The sequence below is a fragment of the Bombus bifarius genome, unplaced genomic scaffold (genome assembly GCF_011952205.1).
Source record: "Bombus bifarius isolate JDL3187 unplaced genomic scaffold, Bbif_JDL3187 scf7180000008045, whole genome shotgun sequence".
Classification (NCBI taxonomy): Eukaryota; Metazoa; Arthropoda; class Insecta; order Hymenoptera; family Apidae; genus Bombus; species Bombus bifarius.
Genome location: NW_022884411.1, coordinates 956,207 through 979,385, shown reverse-complemented (window position 1 = coordinate 979,385; position 23,179 = coordinate 956,207). Strand labels below are relative to the sequence as shown.

At 29.6% G+C, this 23,179-nt stretch overlaps 6 protein-coding genes across 9 annotated transcripts; 2 read left to right on the top strand and 4 right to left on the bottom strand.

Annotated features, from left to right (window-relative positions):
- On the top strand, nucleotides 1-2,988 carry LOC117207711 (transcription factor 25). 2 transcript variants are annotated; one of them, XM_033448153.1, is made up of 9 exons: nucleotides 1-69; nucleotides 279-433; nucleotides 592-953; nucleotides 1,044-1,272; nucleotides 1,361-1,614; nucleotides 1,688-1,997; nucleotides 2,093-2,386; nucleotides 2,456-2,646; nucleotides 2,794-2,988. In XM_033448153.1, exons 2-9 carry the CDS (start codon nucleotides 302-304, stop codon nucleotides 2,816-2,818), a joined length of 1,797 nt encoding a protein of 598 aa, XP_033304044.1. In that variant the 5' UTR covers nucleotides 1-69; nucleotides 279-301; the 3' UTR covers nucleotides 2,819-2,988. The 2 variants fall into 2 exon arrangements, with proteins under 2 accessions (XP_033304044.1, XP_033304043.1); XM_033448152.1 differs by lacking the exon at nucleotides 1-69 and adding an exon at nucleotides 76-179.
- A 233-nt stretch (nucleotides 2,989-3,221) lies between these two features.
- Nucleotides 3,222-5,872, bottom strand: LOC117207707 (actin-related protein 3). Its single transcript, XM_033448139.1, has 6 exons — nucleotides 5,589-5,872; nucleotides 5,033-5,213; nucleotides 4,630-4,944; nucleotides 4,221-4,535; nucleotides 3,911-4,129; nucleotides 3,222-3,833 (listed from the first exon to the last, which is right to left on the bottom strand). Exons 1-6 carry the CDS (start codon nucleotides 5,630-5,632, stop codon nucleotides 3,654-3,656), a joined length of 1,254 nt encoding a protein of 417 aa, XP_033304030.1. The 5' UTR covers nucleotides 5,633-5,872; the 3' UTR covers nucleotides 3,222-3,653.
- A 1,251-nt stretch (nucleotides 5,873-7,123) lies between these two features.
- On the bottom strand, nucleotides 7,124-10,637 carry LOC117207706 (glycosyltransferase 25 family member). Its single transcript, XM_033448138.1, has 10 exons — nucleotides 10,215-10,637; nucleotides 9,476-9,704; nucleotides 8,987-9,329; nucleotides 8,781-8,900; nucleotides 8,520-8,709; nucleotides 8,294-8,368; nucleotides 8,156-8,213; nucleotides 7,951-8,078; nucleotides 7,652-7,855; nucleotides 7,124-7,547 (listed from the first exon to the last, which is right to left on the bottom strand). The coding sequence occupies exons 1-10, from the start codon at nucleotides 10,400-10,402 to the stop codon at nucleotides 7,373-7,375; spliced, it is 1,710 nt and encodes a 569-aa protein (XP_033304029.1). The 5' UTR covers nucleotides 10,403-10,637; the 3' UTR covers nucleotides 7,124-7,372.
- Nucleotides 10,638-11,901: 1,264 nt separating this feature from the next.
- On the bottom strand, nucleotides 11,902-15,022 carry LOC117207670 (twinkle protein, mitochondrial). Of its 2 annotated transcripts, XM_033448076.1 has the most exons (8): nucleotides 14,793-15,022; nucleotides 13,982-14,310; nucleotides 13,677-13,906; nucleotides 12,925-13,609; nucleotides 12,598-12,842; nucleotides 12,424-12,524; nucleotides 12,136-12,355; nucleotides 11,902-12,065 (listed from the first exon to the last, which is right to left on the bottom strand). In XM_033448076.1, exons 2-8 carry the CDS (start codon nucleotides 14,226-14,228, stop codon nucleotides 11,937-11,939), a joined length of 1,857 nt encoding a protein of 618 aa, XP_033303967.1. In that variant the 5' UTR covers nucleotides 14,229-14,310; nucleotides 14,793-15,022; the 3' UTR covers nucleotides 11,902-11,936. The 2 variants fall into 2 exon arrangements, with proteins under 2 accessions (XP_033303967.1, XP_033303966.1); XM_033448075.1 differs by lacking the exon at nucleotides 14,793-15,022 and having other exon boundaries at nucleotides 13,982-14,383.
- A 436-nt stretch (nucleotides 15,023-15,458) lies between these two features.
- On the bottom strand, nucleotides 15,459-16,325 carry LOC117207672. Its single transcript, XM_033448079.1, has 3 exons — nucleotides 16,047-16,325; nucleotides 15,869-15,946; nucleotides 15,459-15,673 (listed from the first exon to the last, which is right to left on the bottom strand). The coding sequence occupies exons 1-3, from the start codon at nucleotides 16,220-16,222 to the stop codon at nucleotides 15,616-15,618; spliced, it is 312 nt and encodes a 103-aa protein (XP_033303970.1). The 5' UTR covers nucleotides 16,223-16,325; the 3' UTR covers nucleotides 15,459-15,615.
- A 1,522-nt stretch (nucleotides 16,326-17,847) lies between these two features.
- LOC117207671 lies at nucleotides 17,848-19,525 on the top strand. Of its 2 annotated transcripts, XM_033448078.1 has the most exons (6): nucleotides 17,848-18,117; nucleotides 18,198-18,328; nucleotides 18,500-18,753; nucleotides 18,844-18,974; nucleotides 19,044-19,185; nucleotides 19,299-19,525. In XM_033448078.1, the coding sequence occupies exons 2-6, from the start codon at nucleotides 18,275-18,277 to the stop codon at nucleotides 19,411-19,413; spliced, it is 696 nt and encodes a 231-aa protein (XP_033303969.1). In that variant the 5' UTR covers nucleotides 17,848-18,117; nucleotides 18,198-18,274; the 3' UTR covers nucleotides 19,414-19,525. The 2 variants fall into 2 exon arrangements, with proteins under 2 accessions (XP_033303969.1, XP_033303968.1); XM_033448077.1 differs by having other exon boundaries at nucleotides 17,848-18,328.
- Nucleotides 19,526-23,179: the final 3,654 nt, after the last annotated feature.

Here is a 23,179-nt window from a genome sequence, read left to right as displayed (position 1 = left end):
GTGAGTTTAGAACTATCATGAACGTAACGTGACTCATAACGTGACGCGTCTAACAATCTTGCAGTAATGGTAATGAATTCATTTTTATACATTTATAGCAGTTATGCTTATACTTGAAGGGAAAAATTGATAAGTGAGAAGTCAGGACAAGTTCAGATTGTAACGAGAACTTTTGGCAGGCAAGGGGGAATTAACAATCACGATTTACTTGATTCTTAAGATTCACAGAATTTCTGATTTAATCTGAACAGCTTTTACCTCGATTTGTCTACTTTTAGGTTAAAAATTAATTCTATTCAAAATGTCTACACGGTATATGAAAAAAGTATATGGGAGTGATGTATTATTCGAGAAGGGTAGTGAAAATGAGAGTGAGATGGAAAACTCGATAATTGGCAACGTTAAACCAAAGACATTCAACTTCTTTGATGTAGTATGTGTCCAAATACTTTAATAAGTATCTTTCTGTTTAGCACTTCCATTTTGTATCATTATCATTTAAATGATAATGTAATCAAATTTTTTCCTAATTTTTTGGATATTTATTATATTACTTAATGTTACTATGAAATTTATTTTCCTTTCTTTTAGTTGAATCAAAATTCTGAAATTAATGAGGAAGAAAATAAAGAAGAACAAGCAGCGGATGAAAATAGTGTTGATGAAGCTAAGCGTAAGAAAAAAAAGAAAAGACGAAGAAAATTAGAAGGTTGTAAAGCCCAAATTGTTGAATCAAAAGAAGAAAATATAGATGAAATTGAAAGAACAGTGAGGGAAGTGAATAAATTACTTGGGGAACCACTTCCAGGTTGTAGCTCTCAAAGTACAGATAATTTTCAGTGGAGCCAACAAAAGTCTAAAGAAAATATTTTTTTAGTGCAACATAAGCACTTAAATCCGTATAATGAACTTAAGAGAATTTTTGGTAGGAAAACAGTGCAAGCAGAACAAATGTATGTTTTTAATGAAACGTGTGTTATGTAAATAGATATAAGATAAATAGTGTAATTAGACCTCGTATCATAAATAGTTACTTTCAACAGCAATAGGAGAAATAGAGGACGTGTGGGCCATTTAAAGAAAACTTGGTTGGTTTCTGCTAGAGATAATTGGCCACCAATTAATAAATTTGGCCTTTCAATGTCTTTGGATCATACTATACAAACAACCAATAATGTTCAATACTTTGTGTATGACCACAGTCCATCATACAGACAAGTACAATTAAAATTTTTAGAAGCTGTTGAAAGCTCAAATCATGAAAATATCCTTGTATGTTATGTTTCAATTTAAATACTATATTTATTATGAATACATAAAAAGTACTTGAAATAAATCAAATTTTCATGTCTTCTTTTAGAGTATAATCAACATGCATTCTTATCACGTAGATGCATTATTACAATTAGCCGAACTGTGTAAACACAATGATGATTTAGCAATGGCTGCACAATTGACGGAACGAGCTTTGTACTGCTTAGAATGTGCTTTTCACCCACTGTTTAATTATACAACTGCTCTTTGCAGACTAGATTACAGGAAACAACAAAATCGTGCTTTATTTATAACTTTATTTAAACATATTAATTTTGTTGGTGGACGTGCATGTTACAGGTAAAAAAACAGAACTTCTTTAAACCTCTAATAACGCTTTCTTTAATTTTCTTCAAATTTATTTATATTCCAGAACAAGCTTGGAGTTTTGTAAATTACTTTTGTCACTTGATCCAGAAGGTGATCCATTAGCCGTGGTTCTTTGTCTTGATTTCTATGCTTTAAGAGCAAAGGAATACGAATGGTTTATAGAATTTTGCAATCTTTGGGATAGTACAAGAAACCTAACACAGTTGCCAAATATAGCATACAGTTTAGCTTTAGCCCATTTTCATTTAGGCAACACAAGTATTGCTAACGAACTATTACAAAATGCTTTAATAATGTTCCCGGGTGTTTTGATGCAGTTACTAGAAAAATGTGGGATACAACCTGATGAAATGGTATTTTCATGTTATAGTGATGAGCAAATGTTTCAATAAATTTTTATATGAAATTAAAGAAAAATTAGAACCTATTATACGAAATTGTTTTGCAGATACGATCCTATGATTTCTTTAACACTAAAGCAGCAATTTCAACTTCACCACCTCTAGAGAAGCTACAAAATTTATATGTCGATCGTAACTTTCGCCTATGGAAAGATGTAGATCTTTTACCGTGGCTACGTGAAAATGTACACACTGTACTAAGTCGTGTTAATTCACAAGATGATTACGTAAAGTATTGTGAGGTAAAACGAAGAAAACGTTACCAAGGGAGATTACCAAAGAATATTTTGCGATATATTATATTGTCTGATATAAGAAATATCAATGTGAACTTTCATGAGGTATAAGCACTTTTATGTTATAATTTTCAAATTTTTTCATCTGTACTACATTCTTGTATGAAATACTAGGTACAAATTGATGGTTCCATTCTTTCGCATGATCCTCTACCACCTGTGGATAGTATTGATATTTACAAACGACCTGCCACAAGTACAAGATCAAACAGAAATAATGCCGGTTTTTTATCTCTCTTTCTTTCATATTTATCCAGAGATATTAGTAGAGATGTTGCGGAAGTTCTTGAAAATACAAATTTATCGTAAGTATCTAATAGTATCAGTTTTAGTAATGGTGATAGTAATAGAAGTAATAACAACAACAACAACATCAACAACAACAGTAATAATGTTTAAATTAATATAAGCGGATAATTATTACAATATATAATGTTATGTAAAATTTTTAGCTATGATAATGATGAAGAAACATAAAATTGATTTCAACTATTGATTACTGATTATATCATGGAATAACAAGTCAGAGTACAGGAAGTTTGCTTCCAATTAAATAACATAAAAGTGAAGTTAATATGTGTATAAATATTTTTCAAACAACAGCTATTTTTATAAAAATAACATACATTTCATGGCAGGTAATATATATAATATTTAGTAATGAACACTACAAAAGTTTTAAACAATAAAAAAAGAATAAATATATATATATATATACATACACATACACATATACATACGTATATATACACATATATTAATAAATAAATTATATTGTTGAAATACTTGTATCAAAGTGTTATTTGTCAATTATCATTTATATTTTGTTGATACATAAGCTGATTATATATAGGATAATGTAAAGCACATACTCTGTGAATGTAATTCATTAAAAAAGAATTATTATTTTCAAGTTGTCTTATGTTATGTACAGATCTATACAATTATTTTGTATTATCATTTTTATTAACTATTCCTAGTCATTGTTTCTAATGCAGTGTTACCTTCATCTTTTTGAGAGATTTTCCCTGTATCTTTATTACATATAAATATCGTCATATATTATTGTAATAATTAATGAGCATAAAAACTTTTGTGTGCGTTTACTAGTGCAATACTGGGCGTTCCTCTGTAATTATTTCAGTTAGCAATTATGTAATAAAAACACCCATTCCATCTAATCAAGTACATCATCATTTAAGATAAAAAATTAGAAATTCATTAAATTGTTGATACATCATTTAGCGTTCAGAGGGACCATTGGTCCATAATAATGTAATTCCTTTTAATTCCACTTGCATTCTTATTTATTTTATACCATACTATGGAATACGGGATTATAACGACAAATTCCAGGTCCATATTCTTGATAAGCTTTTTTGGTATGACAAACTGTATAAAATTCTGGATCGCTAGCTAATAACGCACCTCCGTACCATACTGCCCAACGTTGTTTGTGATGCGATATAACATGAACATCTATAGGTTTTGGCTAAAATAAAATTAAACATAAATATTAGGTTACTCTTCTTCTTTTTTCATATTGAAATATATAAAAATACATATTACCGTAATTAGACTTCCACTTAATGTTTCGCTAAGTTTGAGACGTGCATCGACAATTCGTTTTATATCACGTTGTAATCGTCTGCCAAAGTCCTTGAACATCGTAGAACCACCCGATAATACAATATTACTATATAATGGTCTTCTAACGTCTATTGGACAATTTTGAATTACATCATCTACGATTTCGCTTAGTGGTGTCGTGAAATCTGGATTAGAGAACTAAAAATGTGATAATAAAATAAAATGTACATGTAACAAACCTTTCATGTTCTATAACTGAATTTATATGCTTAAATTTAAATGGACATACCTCAGGATGAAAGAATATCTCTGGTCCAAGAAACCTTTCATATCCAACATCTACTACAAATGGTTGCTTTGTAATACTATTGACACCTTCATATTTTTTTATTTTAGTAGGGTCACTATCGTATTTAGCAAATTCTTTTGAAATATCGGGGCATATATAGCAATATTTTTCTTTTATTGCTTTAGCTGTTTCTAATGATTGTTCAGGTGGAATTCCGATTTCACGTTCTCGTAACAAACTTTGAATGAAATATGTAATATCACGACCGGCAATAGGAATATGCTTTATACAACTTCCTATAACAAAACCTTCTGCCTAAATGACAAAATAAATTTGTTAATTACAACAGGTTACAATTTATGTTGTATGTTCATTTTATAATTTTATATTCTTCTTCTTTTACACATACCACTGGTATTACGTGAGTTACGCCATCTCCACTATCGACAACAACACCTGTTAATGTCCTATCCTCTATTGTTTTAGCTGTCCAAGAGGCAGCTAATGCTAATACTGCTTGAACAGCAATATAAAGACCTGGCACATTAAATGATTCAAACATTATCTCTGCTGTATATTCCCGATTTTCTGGAGTATTTAATGGTGGTTCTGTGAGTAAAAAGTAATGATCTTCAGGTTCTGCCCTAAGATATTTGAAAATACATTGCTGTAGGAATTTTTCCATTAAATCCCAGTCTTCCACTAATCCATGTCTAACTGGATACTAAGCAAAATTGAGCGTAAATTATAAGGTAATTTGAAAAATATGTATTTTAATAAAAATATAACCGCATACTGATGTATCTACATACTTTCACAGAATAACCAGTAGCTTCAAAAGCTTCATCTCCAATATAAGCATCCAAATCTTCGACTCCTTTAGTAACCCTTCTGGCATTATTATCTCCAACCTTTGCAGTTTCTTTAATAGCAATTGCAGAAGGAATTATAAGCTGAGGTTCCTTATTGCCTGCAAACCCTAGCTTTGTATATCTGTAAAGTTACAAATAATAATGAGAAAATATTTTTTTCTTTTTGATAGAATAAATAAACAAAATATATAATTACTCTACTATTAGTACATGTTTGTTTCATTAACTACTATATATGTACATATTGAATTCAAATTTTGTTAGAAATAGTGCTTTACTAATGTAAATTTATAGCTTGTTATTATTGAATGTAAATAAGGAATATTAGTAGCTGTGTTTCTAACAACTAACTATCAATTGATAAGACAGAAAAAGGAATAGTTAATTATGTTACATTTTCTTAGTATAATTTATTTAATACGTGGAATGACATGTGTCATCAAGTCACGCTTCAGCTCATTTATTTTAGTTGAGATTAATTTTTTAAATTACATACCCCGTACCCACATCGATTACACATGCAGGTAGACGACCAAGCATTGTGCCCTTTTCGTTTCTGTTTTTGCTTTTATTCGAAAGAAAAATATCTTCTCTACAATACAAACTGAACACTCATCCGTTCCAATTAACCACACCTCGCTTTACAGATAAAGCAGAAGTGCACTTTAAGCGGCGTGTTCATTGAGCGAAATTTTCTTTGATAGATTGTCAAAAATGGGAATTTATAGGGAAGATCATCACAATATCTATAAATAACCGATTTTATCGTAAAGTTTATTAAATATATCTTGTTTTAAATTTGTTTTTTAAAGACAATCGAATATTATAATTAACAAAATATCTTGTATACTTAACGAAATAATGTATTATATATTGATCCGACGCGAACTGGTATCGAAGTACACAGTCTAGCTGGTTACTACCAAAAGGTTCTGGATTCGATTCTCGGCGGGCGTACCGGTCTTTTTAAAGAATTTATTACGTATTGTAATATGTAATAGCAAGCCTGCGGTTTAGGCACATAGTTAACTGACTCGTGGTGGGTAATCATGTGGTGTTGGTACGAGTAAGAGAGAATGAAACTGAAAAAAGAGAAAATTTGAAAATGAGAAAAAAGAAGATAACGAAATTCCGAAAAGATTTTTCCGTTGGATAAAATAAAGAACAATTAACCACTGCACACTTCATCTCTTGACCCCAAGAGAAATTTTAAACGATATATTGATGCGTGTATATACAATGTACCCACGAATTCTGTCTACATAGGATTTAAAGGAATACATAATATTATGGTAGTTAGCGGTTTCTTGATAAGTGATAATGCATACAGGTTAAAAGTCATTTTTGTTTTTTTAAATGGAATCATATGTTTTTTATTACGTTAACTGACCAATCTCGGCGTTTTCTACAAAAAATTACTAACCTATTTACATATGTTGAAAAACTATTAGTTTCCATGCCTTTCCTTGTCTCTCATGTGTTAAATATGACAAATTAAAATATCACTAAACCAATAGTTTTTCGAGATAGATTAATACTTTTTGATGGATTGCATTTTGAGATGGATTGACTAGCATATTAAAAAATATATGATTCCATGCAAAAAAACAAAAATAACCTTCGTGTCTCCTCTATGCATCCATTTGTCAAGAAACCGCGATTATCATATTATGTATTCCTCGAAATTCTATGATTTTTATTAGAAACATTTCTGCTTATTGTTTGAAACAACAAAGATATTCCAAATGGATAGAGTTCATGCGATCTGCATATTTACATGTATGGTATAATGTGTGTACATATGTTTATCAAATAGACATATATTTTCAATATTAGTGGTTATATTGAATGGCTAATTGTTACATAATGATAATTTTATTCAATTAATGATAAATTGCAATGTAATACAATTGAAAGAATCGCCCATTCTTATTTAATATTGCAGATAAAGAAGAATATTTATTGCTGGAAAAAGAGGAATTGGATGTAAAAAAAGAAAATGTGTGTGTGAATACATACACTGAAATATACATATACACTATGTATTATAACATATATGTAGTATCAATATATAAATACAAACAAATTACATAAAAAAGAAATACAAAATATTATTTGAATCTCACACATTATATGTATCACTTTCTGCACAAAGAATATTCTTGCAGTATAAATGCAAATGTAGTATAAATGCAATGTAGTAAAAATGCTTTTGCTAAAGCAGAAGAGGCTACTTAAATATTTCTTATATCTATTTGTTTATGGCAGTGTTTATGGTATTCATAGATCTTCGCGTTTCGATTTATTTATATTTTGGTCGTTAAATATAGTCGTAGAATTTTCTGTATCGCTAATGTATCCTTGTTCACCAGTGTAATGCGTTGGATAAATTAATAAAGGATTTGCAGAAAGTAATATTAAATTTCGTTTTGTATAATGTACTTTCCAATCATCCCTATATATAGAAAGAATAATAATAGTAAAATATGATTAAAGTATTACAAAAGACTTATTTAAGAAAGGAGCATGAGAAAATATTTTAAGTTTCCCTCCTTTTACCTAGGATGAACATCAGATAATATAGGAAGATATTCATCGACGGGTAATAATTGTTTTAACGGCATTGCTTCTATTAGTTTCTTTGCACCACTTGTAGATAAAATATATCCTAATGTCCAGTAACTGTAACCAGCATGTACCAAATATTTTGATCCATCGATCCAAGATTCAGCACTTTCTGCTAATCTTTTTCTTCCCAGATAACTAATATATAATAAAATAGAATTTCATATTTAATCAAATCAAATTTTATAATTAAGTTTGGTATTAAAGAAATTTTCTATATATTAAATACGTACACCAAATCCCACTCAAATTGAAGGTCTTCCAATTCTCTTAAAATGTAATTTACTTTTTGACGGAAGAACGGTTCAAAACGAACATCATCTTCTAAGACAATAATACTTTTAAAGCCATTTTCTATTACCTAATATAATTTTCCAATTGTTTAATGTAATTTTAGCGTACTAATAATATGATTACACAAATTTGATGTGCAATTACCTTATTCCAGATATTGTAATGGCTTAAAAAACAACCAATTTCACCCATAGTCATTGGTCTATAATTATTTTTCTTATCGTTAATTGTTTATATTAGTTTCAAGGTATTTTTAATACCTTATTTTTCATTGTAACTTACCGATTATGATAAGGATCAGTGTATCCTGCCATTATCTCTATTCCCAATTTCTCAATAACAGACTGGTTTAATATCCTGAATAGACAAACGCGTAAATTATAATATAAAGTTATTTATAATGGTATTGAAAACCGACGACTTTAAATCATTATTAACAAGAATATTCTAATATAAAAATGAAAGAAATATACAAATATATAAATTTACTAACGTGTTCACGACTTACCTACCGTCAACAGCATCATGTGTTTCTACTCGAATTCCAAGTTCTTTAAAAAGTTTGTGCATTCGCTCGCGTCTTTCTGGTCTTCGTAAAAGGTTTATCATATAAATATTGTCCACTTGCAACGTATCCTCGGTAGGATATTGTACAAATCGCTCGAGATGCATTGACAATGGAAGGTAATTATTGTCAGCTGAGAAAAAATAAAAATTTCACGATGTAAGGTATAATTCAGTTTCCTTTTTCACGACTGGTTTAACTTACATAATATTTCTGTCTTAATATTGGTCAATCTTTGTAGATCTTCAGTGACCGTTTCTTCTTCTTCCAACGGAACCATGATGAAGCCATAAATATTATCGTTACAAATAAATAATGGTATATCTAGTATAAATAGAAGGAAGAAAAGATTACTTATGGAAAGCGCCCAAAAATGAGAAAATTTTATAAAAACTGAAGCATTAGTTTACCAGAATTATTAGCACCGACGGCAAAAGTTATAATGTCGTCGGTAGGACCGCTGTACTGATTCAAATTTTTTGGATCATATGTTAAAAGGTCCGAAATATGTTTTCTTAAATCTATAAGGACGGCGCTATGAATCATAGGCACGTTGAAACATCCTTTTATTTCCCGAAATAAGATAGGTTCATACTTTTCTGTTCGTAAATAGTAGAAATCACTGGTCATTCCAGCCCAAAAATTGCTATATAAGCCATCAGACTTCAATAACGGGGCAACTGCAGTTTCGTTTTTCAAGATTAATTCGTTAAGAGTATTCGGGTTTGTTAGAAAAACATCTGCATCGAGCATCTAAAATTGAATATAAAGAGAGGGAGAGAGAGAGAGAGATTCATACTAGACAATCAAAAAGATAAGTTTTTTAAAAACGTTACTCAATAATTGAAAATTGTAAAACCTTATCAAAATTTAATAAAAATGAAAAAATGAGTTTTTACCCAAATGAAATCTGCCCAAATATTTCTTCCAGCATGAAGTGCCTCTTCGCGTAAATTTATCACATGTAAAAATCTTTGTGGTGACCAATGGGAAATTTCATTTTCGTCCTCGAATCCGTTCGATTTTTCATCAAAATTTATTTCAACTCCATGATACTTGCTCCTTTCATTTTTTAGCCAAGTTGATAATATTTCGATTGAGTTATCAATATTATTATCACTACATATCCTTAAACAAAGTATGTAATCTTAGTTGTTACAGCTTAAAAATAATTCAAAAGTATTAAGAAATATATATATATTAAATAAGTGAAGCATCTATAATATTTAAAAAGAATTTAAATATGATATATCGGTATGTTTCAACTTCAGTTATTGCTTCTGCATTAACATATTTTACATAAAGTGATCAAAAGATATTAAAAATATTTATGACATTCAAACGCATTATTGCTATTAAGCAGTATTTGCCCATTAATTTAAAATTTGATCTAACTGAAATGCTTTATACTCGAAGATAATATAATAAATATACATTTATTTCTTTGTGAAACTAAAAATTATTCTTTATTACTGTTCTGGTATTGTAAAAAATTGCATTTACTTTCAATTTTGCTCATTTGGTTAATCAAAGATATAATTCTACTCCCCTTATCTATGTAATTATATATTATGATCTCTACAATTGTCGTTTAACAATTTTGCTGGAATAATAAGGTTAGAATATATGTATACTTACCAGAGATGTATTCGTTCTTTAGGATAAGTCAGTTGTTCCAAGAAGGTTAAGAAATATGGTAATGTATGTGCTTTGTTACGTACTAAAATTGTTATTAAAACTGTCGGATTTTTTAAATTTTGCCCAGAAATTTCAATAAACACGATAAAACACACCAAGGTAACACGAAAAAAATTCACTAATTTCATCTCCGTTTCGAAATTTATTAATATCTTCTACCTTTGATTGTTTAGTTATTCACGATAACATATACAATAAAAGATACAGTTCCTAAAAGCGTTGTCTTCACCATGTTATTCATTAGATTAGTTCATCTCTTCTGATATAATTTTACTACCCACATGTGCCCACGTGAAAAATATGTAGTCGGCAAAGCAGAGAGTTGCTGTATTTGTATACACATCCGATTATCCGTAAAAAACAAATACATATAACTACTTAGACGTGTTCACGATACTTTAAATTTACAAGTAGGAATACAGAAAGTATGTACAAATTAATTTGCAGGAGAATTTGTAGAAAACCTACTTCGATCCGATGATTTCTAAATATATTGTAAAGTTCAACATTTTGAACAACTTTTTTCTATATATAACCGGTGATCGACTTTAGTTTCCGAGATATTTGCAAAATACTGCCGATATCACTATAGTGTATTTCTACTTATAGTTGTGCGTCTGTGGCAGTGTATGCGCCAGTTAGATTGCCGAATGCCGGCTGCTTATCTTTTGTTTATAAACGAGGTTCCGGCAAGCTTAAAGGCCCTGTGACAATGTTCATATGCGAGATTACAAGAAATGTCTATTATAACTTATAACTCAATTAAAAATGAATATCATCAATGTATTTGGTCTAGTTTTGGGTTAATGTTTTCATCGTAGCGATCGGCAACGCTTGCGTGAAACAATAACAATTATTCTTTTCGTAAAATAATATCAATTATTCAATCGCCTTCTATTCTTTTAATTAACTTATTATTTAATGCAAGCGTTGCCATCAGGCGGTTGGATTGAAAAAATTAACATAAACCCAAACCCAATATATTGATGATATTCATATTTAATTGAATTGTAACAGACATTTCTTGCAGCCTCCTATATGCAATCGTACACGGGACCTTTAAGCTTATAAACAAAAGATAAGCGGCCGGCATCCGGCAATCTAACTGGCGCATACACTGCACAGACGCACAACTATAGGTAGAAATACACTATAGTGATATCAGCAGTATTTTGCAAATATTTCGGAAACTAAGGCCAAAAAAAAAAATAGGAGAAAGTTGTTAAAAATGTTGATTTCTATAACATATTTCAAAATCATCAATATCGAAGAGGAAGTAGCTTTTTTACAAGTTTACCAATTCGTGGGATAACTAATTTTTGTACCACTATCTTCCTCATGTTTTTCTCTAGATTTTTCATTCATATCGATATGATATGATGACGGTAAATATTAATCTGATCTAAAACTTTAATTGCAACATTCACGTATATATCGTAAACAAAAGATTGAGAGAGATATTTTTTATATGACCCAAGAAACTTATTTGCAGTAGAGATTATTTCTGATCATATTAAAACCCACAATTTTCTCCTTAATAATTTTGCTATATAATTAAAAAGAATAAAAACATTTTCAACGGACATACTAAATTAAACGTTGATGTTTGATAAACATACACACGAAAGCATCTTCCACAATAATCTTTATTTACTGTTTCCTTTATTGACAAATATTTAATTTTTCATTACTTTTTTCCTTACCTTTTAATTTTGATGTATAACTAAGCTTTGATTTATCAAAATCTAATACCATAACACCTAAATCACCGCTGTATCTATTTTTAGCTATCTACAAATATATGTACACCTTCAGATAATTAATTTTCTTTGTTATACATATTTTGTTTTTATATACATACTTGCAAATATTTTTTGCCCCGAAGAGTGGTGAGTCTATTATCTTGAATAATAAGCACGTTATCTGCCTCTTGACTTGCTTTTGCACTCCCAAAAATTGATGAAGTTGTTAATTCTTCGTCGGAACGTTCTTTTCGCGGATGTATTATCATGGTTACATGACAATTGTACATGGTAGCAAAATTTCTAAATTTCCCTACAATTTCATCTTGTTTCCAAAACCTAGAGTATAACTTTATTACTTTAAATGAGTGAAAAACATGTCTTACGTGGATGTTATTCTATAATACCTATCCATGTATTTCGAATCATTACATGTTCCCATCATAAACTGAACGTTATCAATTACGACATGAGCTATGTCGTGTATGTATGTTGCATGTTCAACTGCCTATAATAAAAAAATATCATAATTTCCAATTTGGATAAAGAAAATCAATTTGTACAATTATATTTATACTCACATCCATTACTACTTTGATGTTTTGTTGGCCATGAAATGTCATAAAATAAATTGGTAACTTTTCAAACGCATTTGCATATGAATCAAAATTTTCGAGGTTTTCATCTAAAGGTACTCCTGCCATTTGATGTAGCATTGTTCTTGCTAATCGTGCATTTCTTATTTCGAAACTGCCCCATAAAGTATTAACACCTTGCATTGCCAAATCTAAGGAATATTCACTCATAAAGGTTGTCTTACCACATCCTGGTAGGGACAAAACATTCACTTATACAAAAATATTACAGTAAAGATTGGATTTATAAATATTACATTATACATATATTACCAGTTGGGCCAGTCAATACAGTGAATTCACCTCTTCTATGACCTTTCAATATACGATTTAAAGTTGAATATCGCTTCCATTTTACTCCTTGTACTTTATCATTGTTTTGCAAATCGCATAAAATTTCTTCTTTAAGGTCTTGAAAAGTAATTATACTTTTGTGCCATAGAGGTTGAGCATTTCCAAGAATATTCTTGAGATTATAATTCATTTCGGCAGCCAATTTTGGTCGAGGTTGTAAGTCTGTTGGTCTGATGAAATAACATCGCTTTTCATTAAATTTTTTTGCAAACTGTTTAGCAGTATACCAACTTATTTCATCATTCCCAAACCATAAAATTAATTTTTTAAAAGATTCCATGTATGGTAATAATTGTTGAGGTAGATTCCTTAGATTATATGGGAGACATATAATTAAACTTGCAGATTTCTTTGATATTAAAACTAGCAAATCATCTATCGTTCCTACAACTACAGCACTATTATCATTTTTACTATGGTATTCTTTGTATCGTATACATCCACTAACACCAGAGACAGGAACTGTTTTTTCTTCTTCTGGATTGATTGAATGTGTTTTATATCCAACTATAGAATTGTTTAGTCCTACTAATGGAAAATATAATACATTGGTGGCCTTGTTGTAGAAACAGTTTAGCTGAGACAGGACTTCTTGTGAAATGTGCTACAAAAAAGTTATTTAAAATATCGTTATAACTAGGAATATTTGATAATTTACTTTATTTTATTACAGGAAATGAAAAATTGTTGAGAACAGTTTTATATTCTTCAGCAGATAAATCTTTAATGCTTTGGCAATCATTTATTACATCTTTCCAAGTCCGTTGAAAATTTTCGTTCACACATCTATCTTTTAACTTATTGAATTCATTGACTTTTTCATCTGACTTTCGTATTGTTAATAATCTCTCTAATATATCCCAAGAACCCATAGAATTACATTTGTCACACATAAAAAGACCTATGATAAAATTTTTTAACTACTTACTTGGAATTTTACCACAAAATTAGTTTCATAACTTTAAAATTCACATACCTGTTGTTTTATTTACATAAAGCTTTGACTTTCTTTTTGTATTGCTACATATAGGACAGTCTGTTATAATGCATGTGTATCCTTCTATAATATTTGAACATTGTTGCTTGAGAAAGTGTTTTAAATGTGATACAGACATATTCAATAAAGAGTTTCCACCGTTTATATGTAAATGCTGCTTATTGTAATATTTAATACATTCTCTTTTTCTAATACAAGTACACAATAACTTAAACATTTTAAACATACAAAACTAACTACTTACTAAGTATTTCCCCAAATAGAAAGTAAAACTTATATCAACTAGTTGCTTTTTTTATTATGTCCATCTGTGCATAAAATTTATAATTTATATTTGTCAAGAACAAAATTAATCATACAAATTATTTTAAGTAATTGTCAACATTAATAAAAATTTATAACTTGAAATTTTGATTGTAAAAAATGTATGAAATTTCTTTATTATTTGAATAATATAAATTTAAACTCTGATTATAAGAGAAAGAGGAATATAAAATATTTAATATTTTTTAAATATTACATTAGCATATTCTTATATTAATATTTTCTTGTTTTATTTACTTTCTATCTGTATTTCATTTTTTAATGATTATATATGCTTTCGTATATGTAAAATTGCATACACTTATGAATTTGTTGTTTATTTCAAGACAATATACAATACACGTGCTTACTGAAGCATGCAGAGACATCTAACGGGAAAATAACGAAATGTCTATGAAAAATACTACATATATGTATAAAATATGTATAAAACCATTGTTTGAATTCATAAAGGATGTAACACAACCTCTAATTTGTCTCAGTTCAGGTAACATAAGATCTGACAACTATGTTTATGTTTGTTATATTTTTGTTTATCATTGTATGATGATCATCAACAAGAAAATGTATTTAAATATATATGCATATATATGTATACATTTTTTTTACCCTTTGCTACTACTTGTATTAGGATATGCATCACGTGTTAATATCTGAAATACTTAGTTTGATATTTGAAATATTTCAGTTTCTTGTTGTGTGTCGTGTGCGTGTGCGTGTCGTGTGCGTCTGCGGAGGTGTGTTTCTGCGCGTGCGTACATTTGTGCCTCCTTTTCGTTCTTAAATAATACTAAACCATATTTAACTAATTACAAAGAGTGTATTTCTTATACATATTTTATTCTGTGGCAGAATATTGTTTTATTGAATATGCTATTAGGAATGTAAAAGCTTATTGTATTTCTTTAACATTAAATTGTTTATTACAATGAAATGCGCGTAACGGTGTATAGAATTCTATGATATATAAGAGGAGAAAGTTTGTTTTACATTTATGAATTAAAGTATTAGTTTCTTTTCAAATATCCTATACTAAATCAAACAAAGAAAAATACTGTACATGTGAAATCAATTACAATTAAAATGTAATCTTTTTAAAAGTATTTATTTGTTATACTTCATTACATATATTAAAGTAAAACTTTATTAACAATTAAATTTTCCTACAACAATTACATTCTTTGATATAAATTTCATTCAAATGTTGATGTAATATCAATTTGAACTTTTAAAATACATGAACAATAGATGACAATAGATAACTTATATCAATAATAGATAATATCCTTCTATGATGATCCATTGTCCTCGATAGGAGAGTTATAAAATGAGAGTTTAACTTCTTGCCTATGAATAAAACAAAATAATATAAATGTATGTTCTTTGTAGGTTAAATAAAAAGAAGAATTAATGTATGATATATAGTATTAAATTTAAAATTAATATAACAGGATAATCTTGTTTTGTATCATTTTTCAAGGTTTAAGATGTTAATTCAGACCTTTTAAGATTAAGAACTACTGGTATTCATTTTGATATTACCTTTCAGTAGTATCGTTAGTTGCATTATCCGCATCCGTTAATATACCAATTTCATATACCATTGCTTTTATGACATATCTGTGGTATAAGAATAAAAGAAAGAGAATAAGTAGAAATTAAATAAATAAGTATAAATACATGCAAAGAATTTTTAATATTATATGTAAAATATTCTTACAAGTCATCACCAACTGGATTATTTGATGTATTATTCGTTAACATAGTAGTTGTTGCATTATAACTCGTATCAGACACACATGACGTTAACTGTACAGATATACAAAATAAAAACAATGATAAGTACAATATTTGAGAAGTTTTAGAGCCTCGATTGGTTTCACTGTTACACAACATTTTTAACAGCACCTTCGTATTTCGAGCAAGAACTTTTATAGTGAATGTTAGAGCCTTGTTAGCACCACCCCCTCTACTAAAGTTATGACTACAAGATACGTCATGATATATATTTTCATCTTGTTCATAAGTAAGAGTGGAAAATTTGTAAGACAAAATTCCTCATAAATCATGAACTTGAACCATATACATGTATGTACATGAAATATAACAGATATTTAGTATTTGTGCATTTGAAAATAAATGGAAAACAAGGGTCAATTTAAATAAAATCATAAAAATATTACTTTACAGGATAGATTATAAGAAAAATTTATACACAAATTATCAATTATAATAATCTAATTAAATATTTAAAAATGTAGTTTCTGTACAAGTTATGGATTTCTTGTATGAATGATGAAAAATATATTTTTAGCAATTATATGATCATTTAGTTATTAATTTTTAATATTAATTCAATATATTATCTTTTTAATATATATTATAAAAAAAATTATTTTTACATTCATAATTATATTAAACGAATATTTATTGTATGTGAATAGAACAAAGCATATGGAATATTCTTATAGCAAGTTGCAATGTAATGTAAATTTCCATACTTATTAAATTAACACTTGGATGTAAATAAAGTGCTTTATGCAGTGCATATTATAGATACATATTTGAATTGTCAAAGAAATAAATTTGTTTAAAAATAATAAAGTATAAAATTAAACTAGAATTTCTAATATTTATTTCATTGTAGACTCAATTTTTAATATTCAGATTTATTCATATTCAAATATAAATGATGATAAATGTGTACTCATTATGTGGTAACATTATTCAGCATTTAAAAAATATATTTAGCTGTTCTTTGCTTTTAGAAATATATCAAAGTATTTGATTAGAAAAAGGGATGAATTTCTATTTAGAGTAGAAGAGACAAAAGAAAAAGAAAATTTTATTGAAAGAAAGAAGGCGGAGGTGTTGTAGGAATAAGTGGAATGTGGAATGCGTGAATTAGCATAATATAAACCAAGTCCATTTCACAGCAGGCGAGGCCGAAATAAATAAATAAAAAATAACCAAAGATATTTGATTTAAAAATATCACATTTAGTAAATGCTTTATATAAAATACAAAGTAATATTCGAATAAATAGTATAGTAATAGTAAATAGTATATAATAATAGTATATAAATAGTATATAAATAGTATATAAATAGTATATAAATAGTAGTAAATCGAAGTAATATCGAAAAAATCGATATACAGATTTCAAATTACATTTATACATCTTGATTATGTTTGAATTTTCTAACAAATTACATATCTTTAAAATAGAAGCAATGAAAATAAATATATTACAAAAAGAACCATGACTTTTAATGAAATGACTAAATGTTCACGTACATAATTATTTTTATTAGGCGTTTATTTTTCAGATTTGACATTATCAAACTAATCAGTTAACTTGCCATAGATAAAAAAATATAAAAACTGTCAATTATTAGATAAACAAGTTAAATAATGAATTTTAGACATTTAGAATTAGGTATATACATAGATATTAGCGGACATTTTCTTTATTAGAGGAAATTTCCTTTATTAGAGGAAATTTCCTTTTTGATATTAGTAAGCAGTTATTATAATTTAAATCCACTTCCATACATATTTCCTCTAAACATCACATTGTTGTGTTCGTTTAGTGAACTTGGAAGAGTATCATTTAAAATTACCCGCTACTTATGATATACTAAAATGGTGAAAGCACATTGTGCTTAATTTGCCGGAAAAATATTACCCATGCAGTTAAACAAAGTTGTATATAAGGAATGATGTATAATGTTTGAAAGTAGTCTATTGTTATCTTATTGTATTAAATAGTATCAGCTATTGTTGGACAGGCAATCAGTCATTATTGTTAACATAATATATGAAAGCTTTTCCCTGGTTACTCATTTACTTTATTGGCTATGATTTTTAAACTCTTCAGTTAGGTTATACGGAAAGTATACAAATAATCTATTAATTTTATTAATGATACGTAGTTCGGTATAAATTATGAGAATGTCTAGAGGAAACGAGGAGGAAGAATTAAAAATGTTGCAAGAATTGGTAAGTACTTAAGTTTAAAAATTACATAGCTATTAATCATTATACCTAATCATTATTCTATGTTTCTAGTTGCTGTTTAAAAATAATATTTATGATAAGATTACATTTTATTAAGAGAAATTTAATAATTTTTATATAAAATCAGGATAAATATTTACTTATAAATTGTAGGTTCCTAACGCCACACCAGAATCATTGCGAATTTTTCGAGACTGTATGAAAAGAGATGCTTTTTATAATGCTGCACTTCCTTATGGGATTTTATCTGCAGCAGCTGCATATATACTGATCCCTAAGACACCAGGAATGCTAAAACCTATTGTAACAACTGTTATAGGTGTAACAATGTCCTTCGTTGGAAAACTATTTTATACACCAAAATGTTATCATAAAGCATTCGGTAATAGCATCGATCCATTTCCAAGGTGTTGCCTTTTTTTGTTTTGTGTAGAATTATATAATATATTGGCTTTTCATAATGGGTCAGTAAAACTAGTTATATAAACTATATTTAGGAAGCAATTACATCAAGGTGGTAATGTTAATCGACAAGAACAGCAGAGTAAATATCTTGTATCTTCCGCTGATAATTTACAGGAAGAAAAACCAGTCTGGGATAATATTGATACCCAATTTGAGAGCTATCGTAAGTTTGTTAAGGGAATAATTGATAATCTTTCGATGGTTAAATTAAGTTTATGAATTATGTTTCAAGCAAATGAATTCGATGATATAAGTGGTAATTTACAAGAAGAGTCAACAAATGAGCAACAAGGAAAGAACCGTGTGACATATGATGACTTATGGATGCAGCACAGAGAACAACAAATGAGGAGCCAGTATAGTGATATTCAAAAGTAAACTTTCTTTGTTTAGTAGCCATTAAATTTAGGTTCTATATGCATAAACTTTTCTTCAATTTTATAAAAAAATAACTGTTTCATTTTATGGAATATAATTTCGTTTACAGTTACTTCTCCACAAATAACACAAGGAGAGAGCCAGTTCAAAGGCAACAGACAAGGCGTCCACAAAAATCAGCAGTTCCTGAAACAGAATTCGATGAGAAAGAAACGTGGAATTGAAGCCAAGAATTGAAACGTATTTTCGAATACATATGGTTATGGGCAATTGTCGCATAATAAGAAATTTTGATAGTAATAAAGATAGCAATAAAGTTATAAATGTTGAAATTCTTAGAATGCTAACATTTTTTAAATATATCATGCACGCTTTCCTTTTTTGGGTATTAAAAAGTGACATATAGGCTTGAAATAAAAACTTACAATTTATTAAAACAATGTGGAGCGATTATATGGAGAATCAAATAAGACATTGCAAGCTTAAAATGTGATAGTATCTGCTATAAAAATATACTTGAAATATGATATTATGTGAAAAGTACTATGTATAAATATAAGTATGTACTTAACTCAATGAAAGTAAAAAAGTGTTTCATGTGCATTTCTGGAGGCCATAACAAGACAATTTCGTGATGATTTTCTTATCTCTTTGGTAAATTATTGTTATCTTTCTTTACATTTAACGTTATTGGATTTGATACAATATTTACTAGTCTTTTGTCCGCGATGTTACTACCTTTTTTATCGACAATGACTGACACCAAACCTATCACATTTACACTTTCTTGCATGCATAAGTTCCTTTCCTTTTCATTATAGTGTATTAATACCTCTGTGAGTGTATTGTTGCATACATATATATAAAAATATATATATACATATATGAACGTTCTAATTTTAACACGTTCGTATTCCTAGCTAGAATTATTCATTTGTTATGAGTTTTAGCTTAAAAGATCATATTTACGCAATATTTACGGTCCGAAAGAGAATAATATTCTGACACTTGAATGTACACATACATATATTATGTATATTATGTATACATTATACATGTACTACCTGTCATTCACTTATAGCTTTCTGTTCTATTATCAAACTTCATCTTTCCCAACAGCATAAAGAAATTAAAGAGAATAAGTAACGGACGATGAATTGTATTTGGATTATCCCGATAAATGTAGGTAAAACATGTTTGTTGTTCTTTTATGCCAGAAGACGATCATTGAACACATACGATGTATTTGACTAAGATAAATATAATGCATGGGAATTTAGGAATAATATTGCTTTATATATATAATTATATAATAATATATAAAGCAATATTATTCCTATATATAGTATATTCAGTATATATATATAATATAACATTACCTGGCATAAAGTGTGGATATCACGCTTTCCACGCCTGTAGCTGGAAATTTTGTAGGTTGCTTTTGCATATCGAGACAATAGATATAAATAAGACGAAAGATAAGTACAAGAACTAATTTAACTATCTAGTATGAAATCATTTGACGGTCACGTCATAATAAATGGCAATTCCAACATGGTCAACATAGTTGCAGAAACGAACAACAGTAAAGTGATTATCGAATCTACGATATTTATCCCTTCTTATTGTGAAACGCATAGAATATAGCTGATTATTACATATAACGATAGTATATGTGCTCTATCAGACGAACAATAAACGACCGATCGAATAAACGAATTGAAATCTCGTCTTTATCCTTACTGTTAGTACTAATTCTTTCTTATATGTACGGTTTATAAGTGGCAATACACTTGCGTTATGAAGTTGAAGAAAAATATGATACATTTTTAAATATATTCGATCTGTAATGTTGGAGGGTTATTCGACTTAAAAATTTGTCGCTAAAATTAGGATCTTTTCATTTGTTCGCAAGAGATTAAGCACCCGATAGGAAATCTTTAATACATGGTAAGAACTAAATGACAGAATATAGATAATTGAATCAGATCTTTTTGTGATACGTTATTTACGTTAATTAATTATATTTACCATAAGAAACGTGGATTTATAGCTCGCAATACTCGATATAAGCAATAAGGAATAAAGCGATTATATTACAATAACTAACTGCTATTTTTCTAGCAGTAAGGACACAGTTAATTACCAGAAGCTAAATACATGATCGCGCGATAATGTATAACGTTGTCATCGAGCGTTTCAGCAGATACGATAATCGGAAAGGAAAGAAAGATGTTTTTTCGAAGAAATGTGGAAAATATTTGTCAAAGGAAGTAAGAAAAATCGTCTTTCGAGATTTCGATATAAATCGTAAGACATTATAGGTGAGGGTCAATGAATCGAAACGTTTATCGGTAGTCGCTTGATACGCGTTAATCTGACCGAGAAGTTGCAGAAATCCACGGGGAGTCGCGCAAAGAGGGCCGCGCGTACAGCCAGCCATTGGCTATCGAAGGCGACCAATGGGCGAGTACTCCCATTCATAAGTAGCGTCGCTTCCGTCCTGATACTCTTGATAGTAGGGGGTCTTGTCTGTGATGCAATACGAATTCTAGCTGTATGTATATGTACATACTTACATGTATAAATATACGTAGTACGTAGCTGCTTCCATGATCCTGCGGACTGACCCTTGACTCCCGACTCTCGACTCGCTCGTTCCTTCATCCTACCATATTTTCTTTTCTCCTGCTGCCACATTTCTTACTCCGTAAGCAAGTATACACATACTTATATACTTGCTTACTTAAGTACTTTGTCGTTTTCAACAGCTATTTCGACAGGATCTCGCTAGTTTGTCTTCGACAAAACTATACCAGACTCATGTAACGATGGCCGTGAATCGTTATGATTTGTTGGAAGATCGGAGCAATTGAATAACATAGAAAGATCGTGGAAAGATCATCGAAACATATTTCTACGCAAAAGTTATACCTTTGTTGTCTTATATATCTGCGATCCATTTACTTGTTCGTTTCGTGTAGAGTTCACGCGTTTCACCAACTAGTGTATAAATACGTATGTGATTCGCCGAGGACCGGAGAAAGAACGAAGAACGGGATGAAACACGAACAACGGGACGGAAGTTAATTTGTGATTAACAAGAATACATATACACAGAGCGCTGACATATACGTATTATATACAAGAGAAATAATATCGACATTATCGAAAAAAAAGCAAGGAGAAATTTCATTTGGTAAGATTCTGTCGCACGTTGGTTGAGCTGAACCGAATGTTCGATTTCGTACATTACCTAGTTGATTGTGACTTAAAGACGAAGGAATTACGATACAGAGGAGACGCGGTTCCCGGTTGTGATTCACGTGTCTGCTCGGTTTAAATGATCGCGCGTAGAAAGGGGAGTCATGCAGGTGCAGGTCATGTGAAATATTTGCACTTTGTCGTAATTTGCGTAACCCGTTGCATATATAATAAATCCGCAAAGCTAAAGCGCCACGATAGAAAATCGTTTCACAATCTAAAGAGAAAGGGAATCTCTGGTTCCGTGGGAGGGGAGAGATTCGAGATGCCTGTTGTTGCATATAAGTATCACCTACAGCATATCTCGCCTTGTCCTCTTCATCAAAATCGATGGAGTTGCAAGTTTACCGGTCGAACATACGACATTTTTCTTCATTACCCCCAACCGATCGATACTTTTTATTGCCGAAGATGTCGGTACATAGATACTCTTTTCTCCAAGAAACGAATGGATCAGGCCGGTCGATAGGAAAAGAACGTTTCTCATCTTTGTTCGTTGTGAAATTCATCAGACTCGGATTCATATGTATTTTTTGCAGAGATGGTGTTTGGCGAAGATTATCTATTATCCGCGTATTTACGGGCGACGGATAATATACGAAAGACGACGTAGAGACGAGACACGACGCGTCGCGTCGAGACACGTTAGTAGTCGTAATACGATGACGTCAGACGAGCGTTGGCGGAATGGCTATGGCCGTTCCCGTTCTCTAACGAGGAAGATCG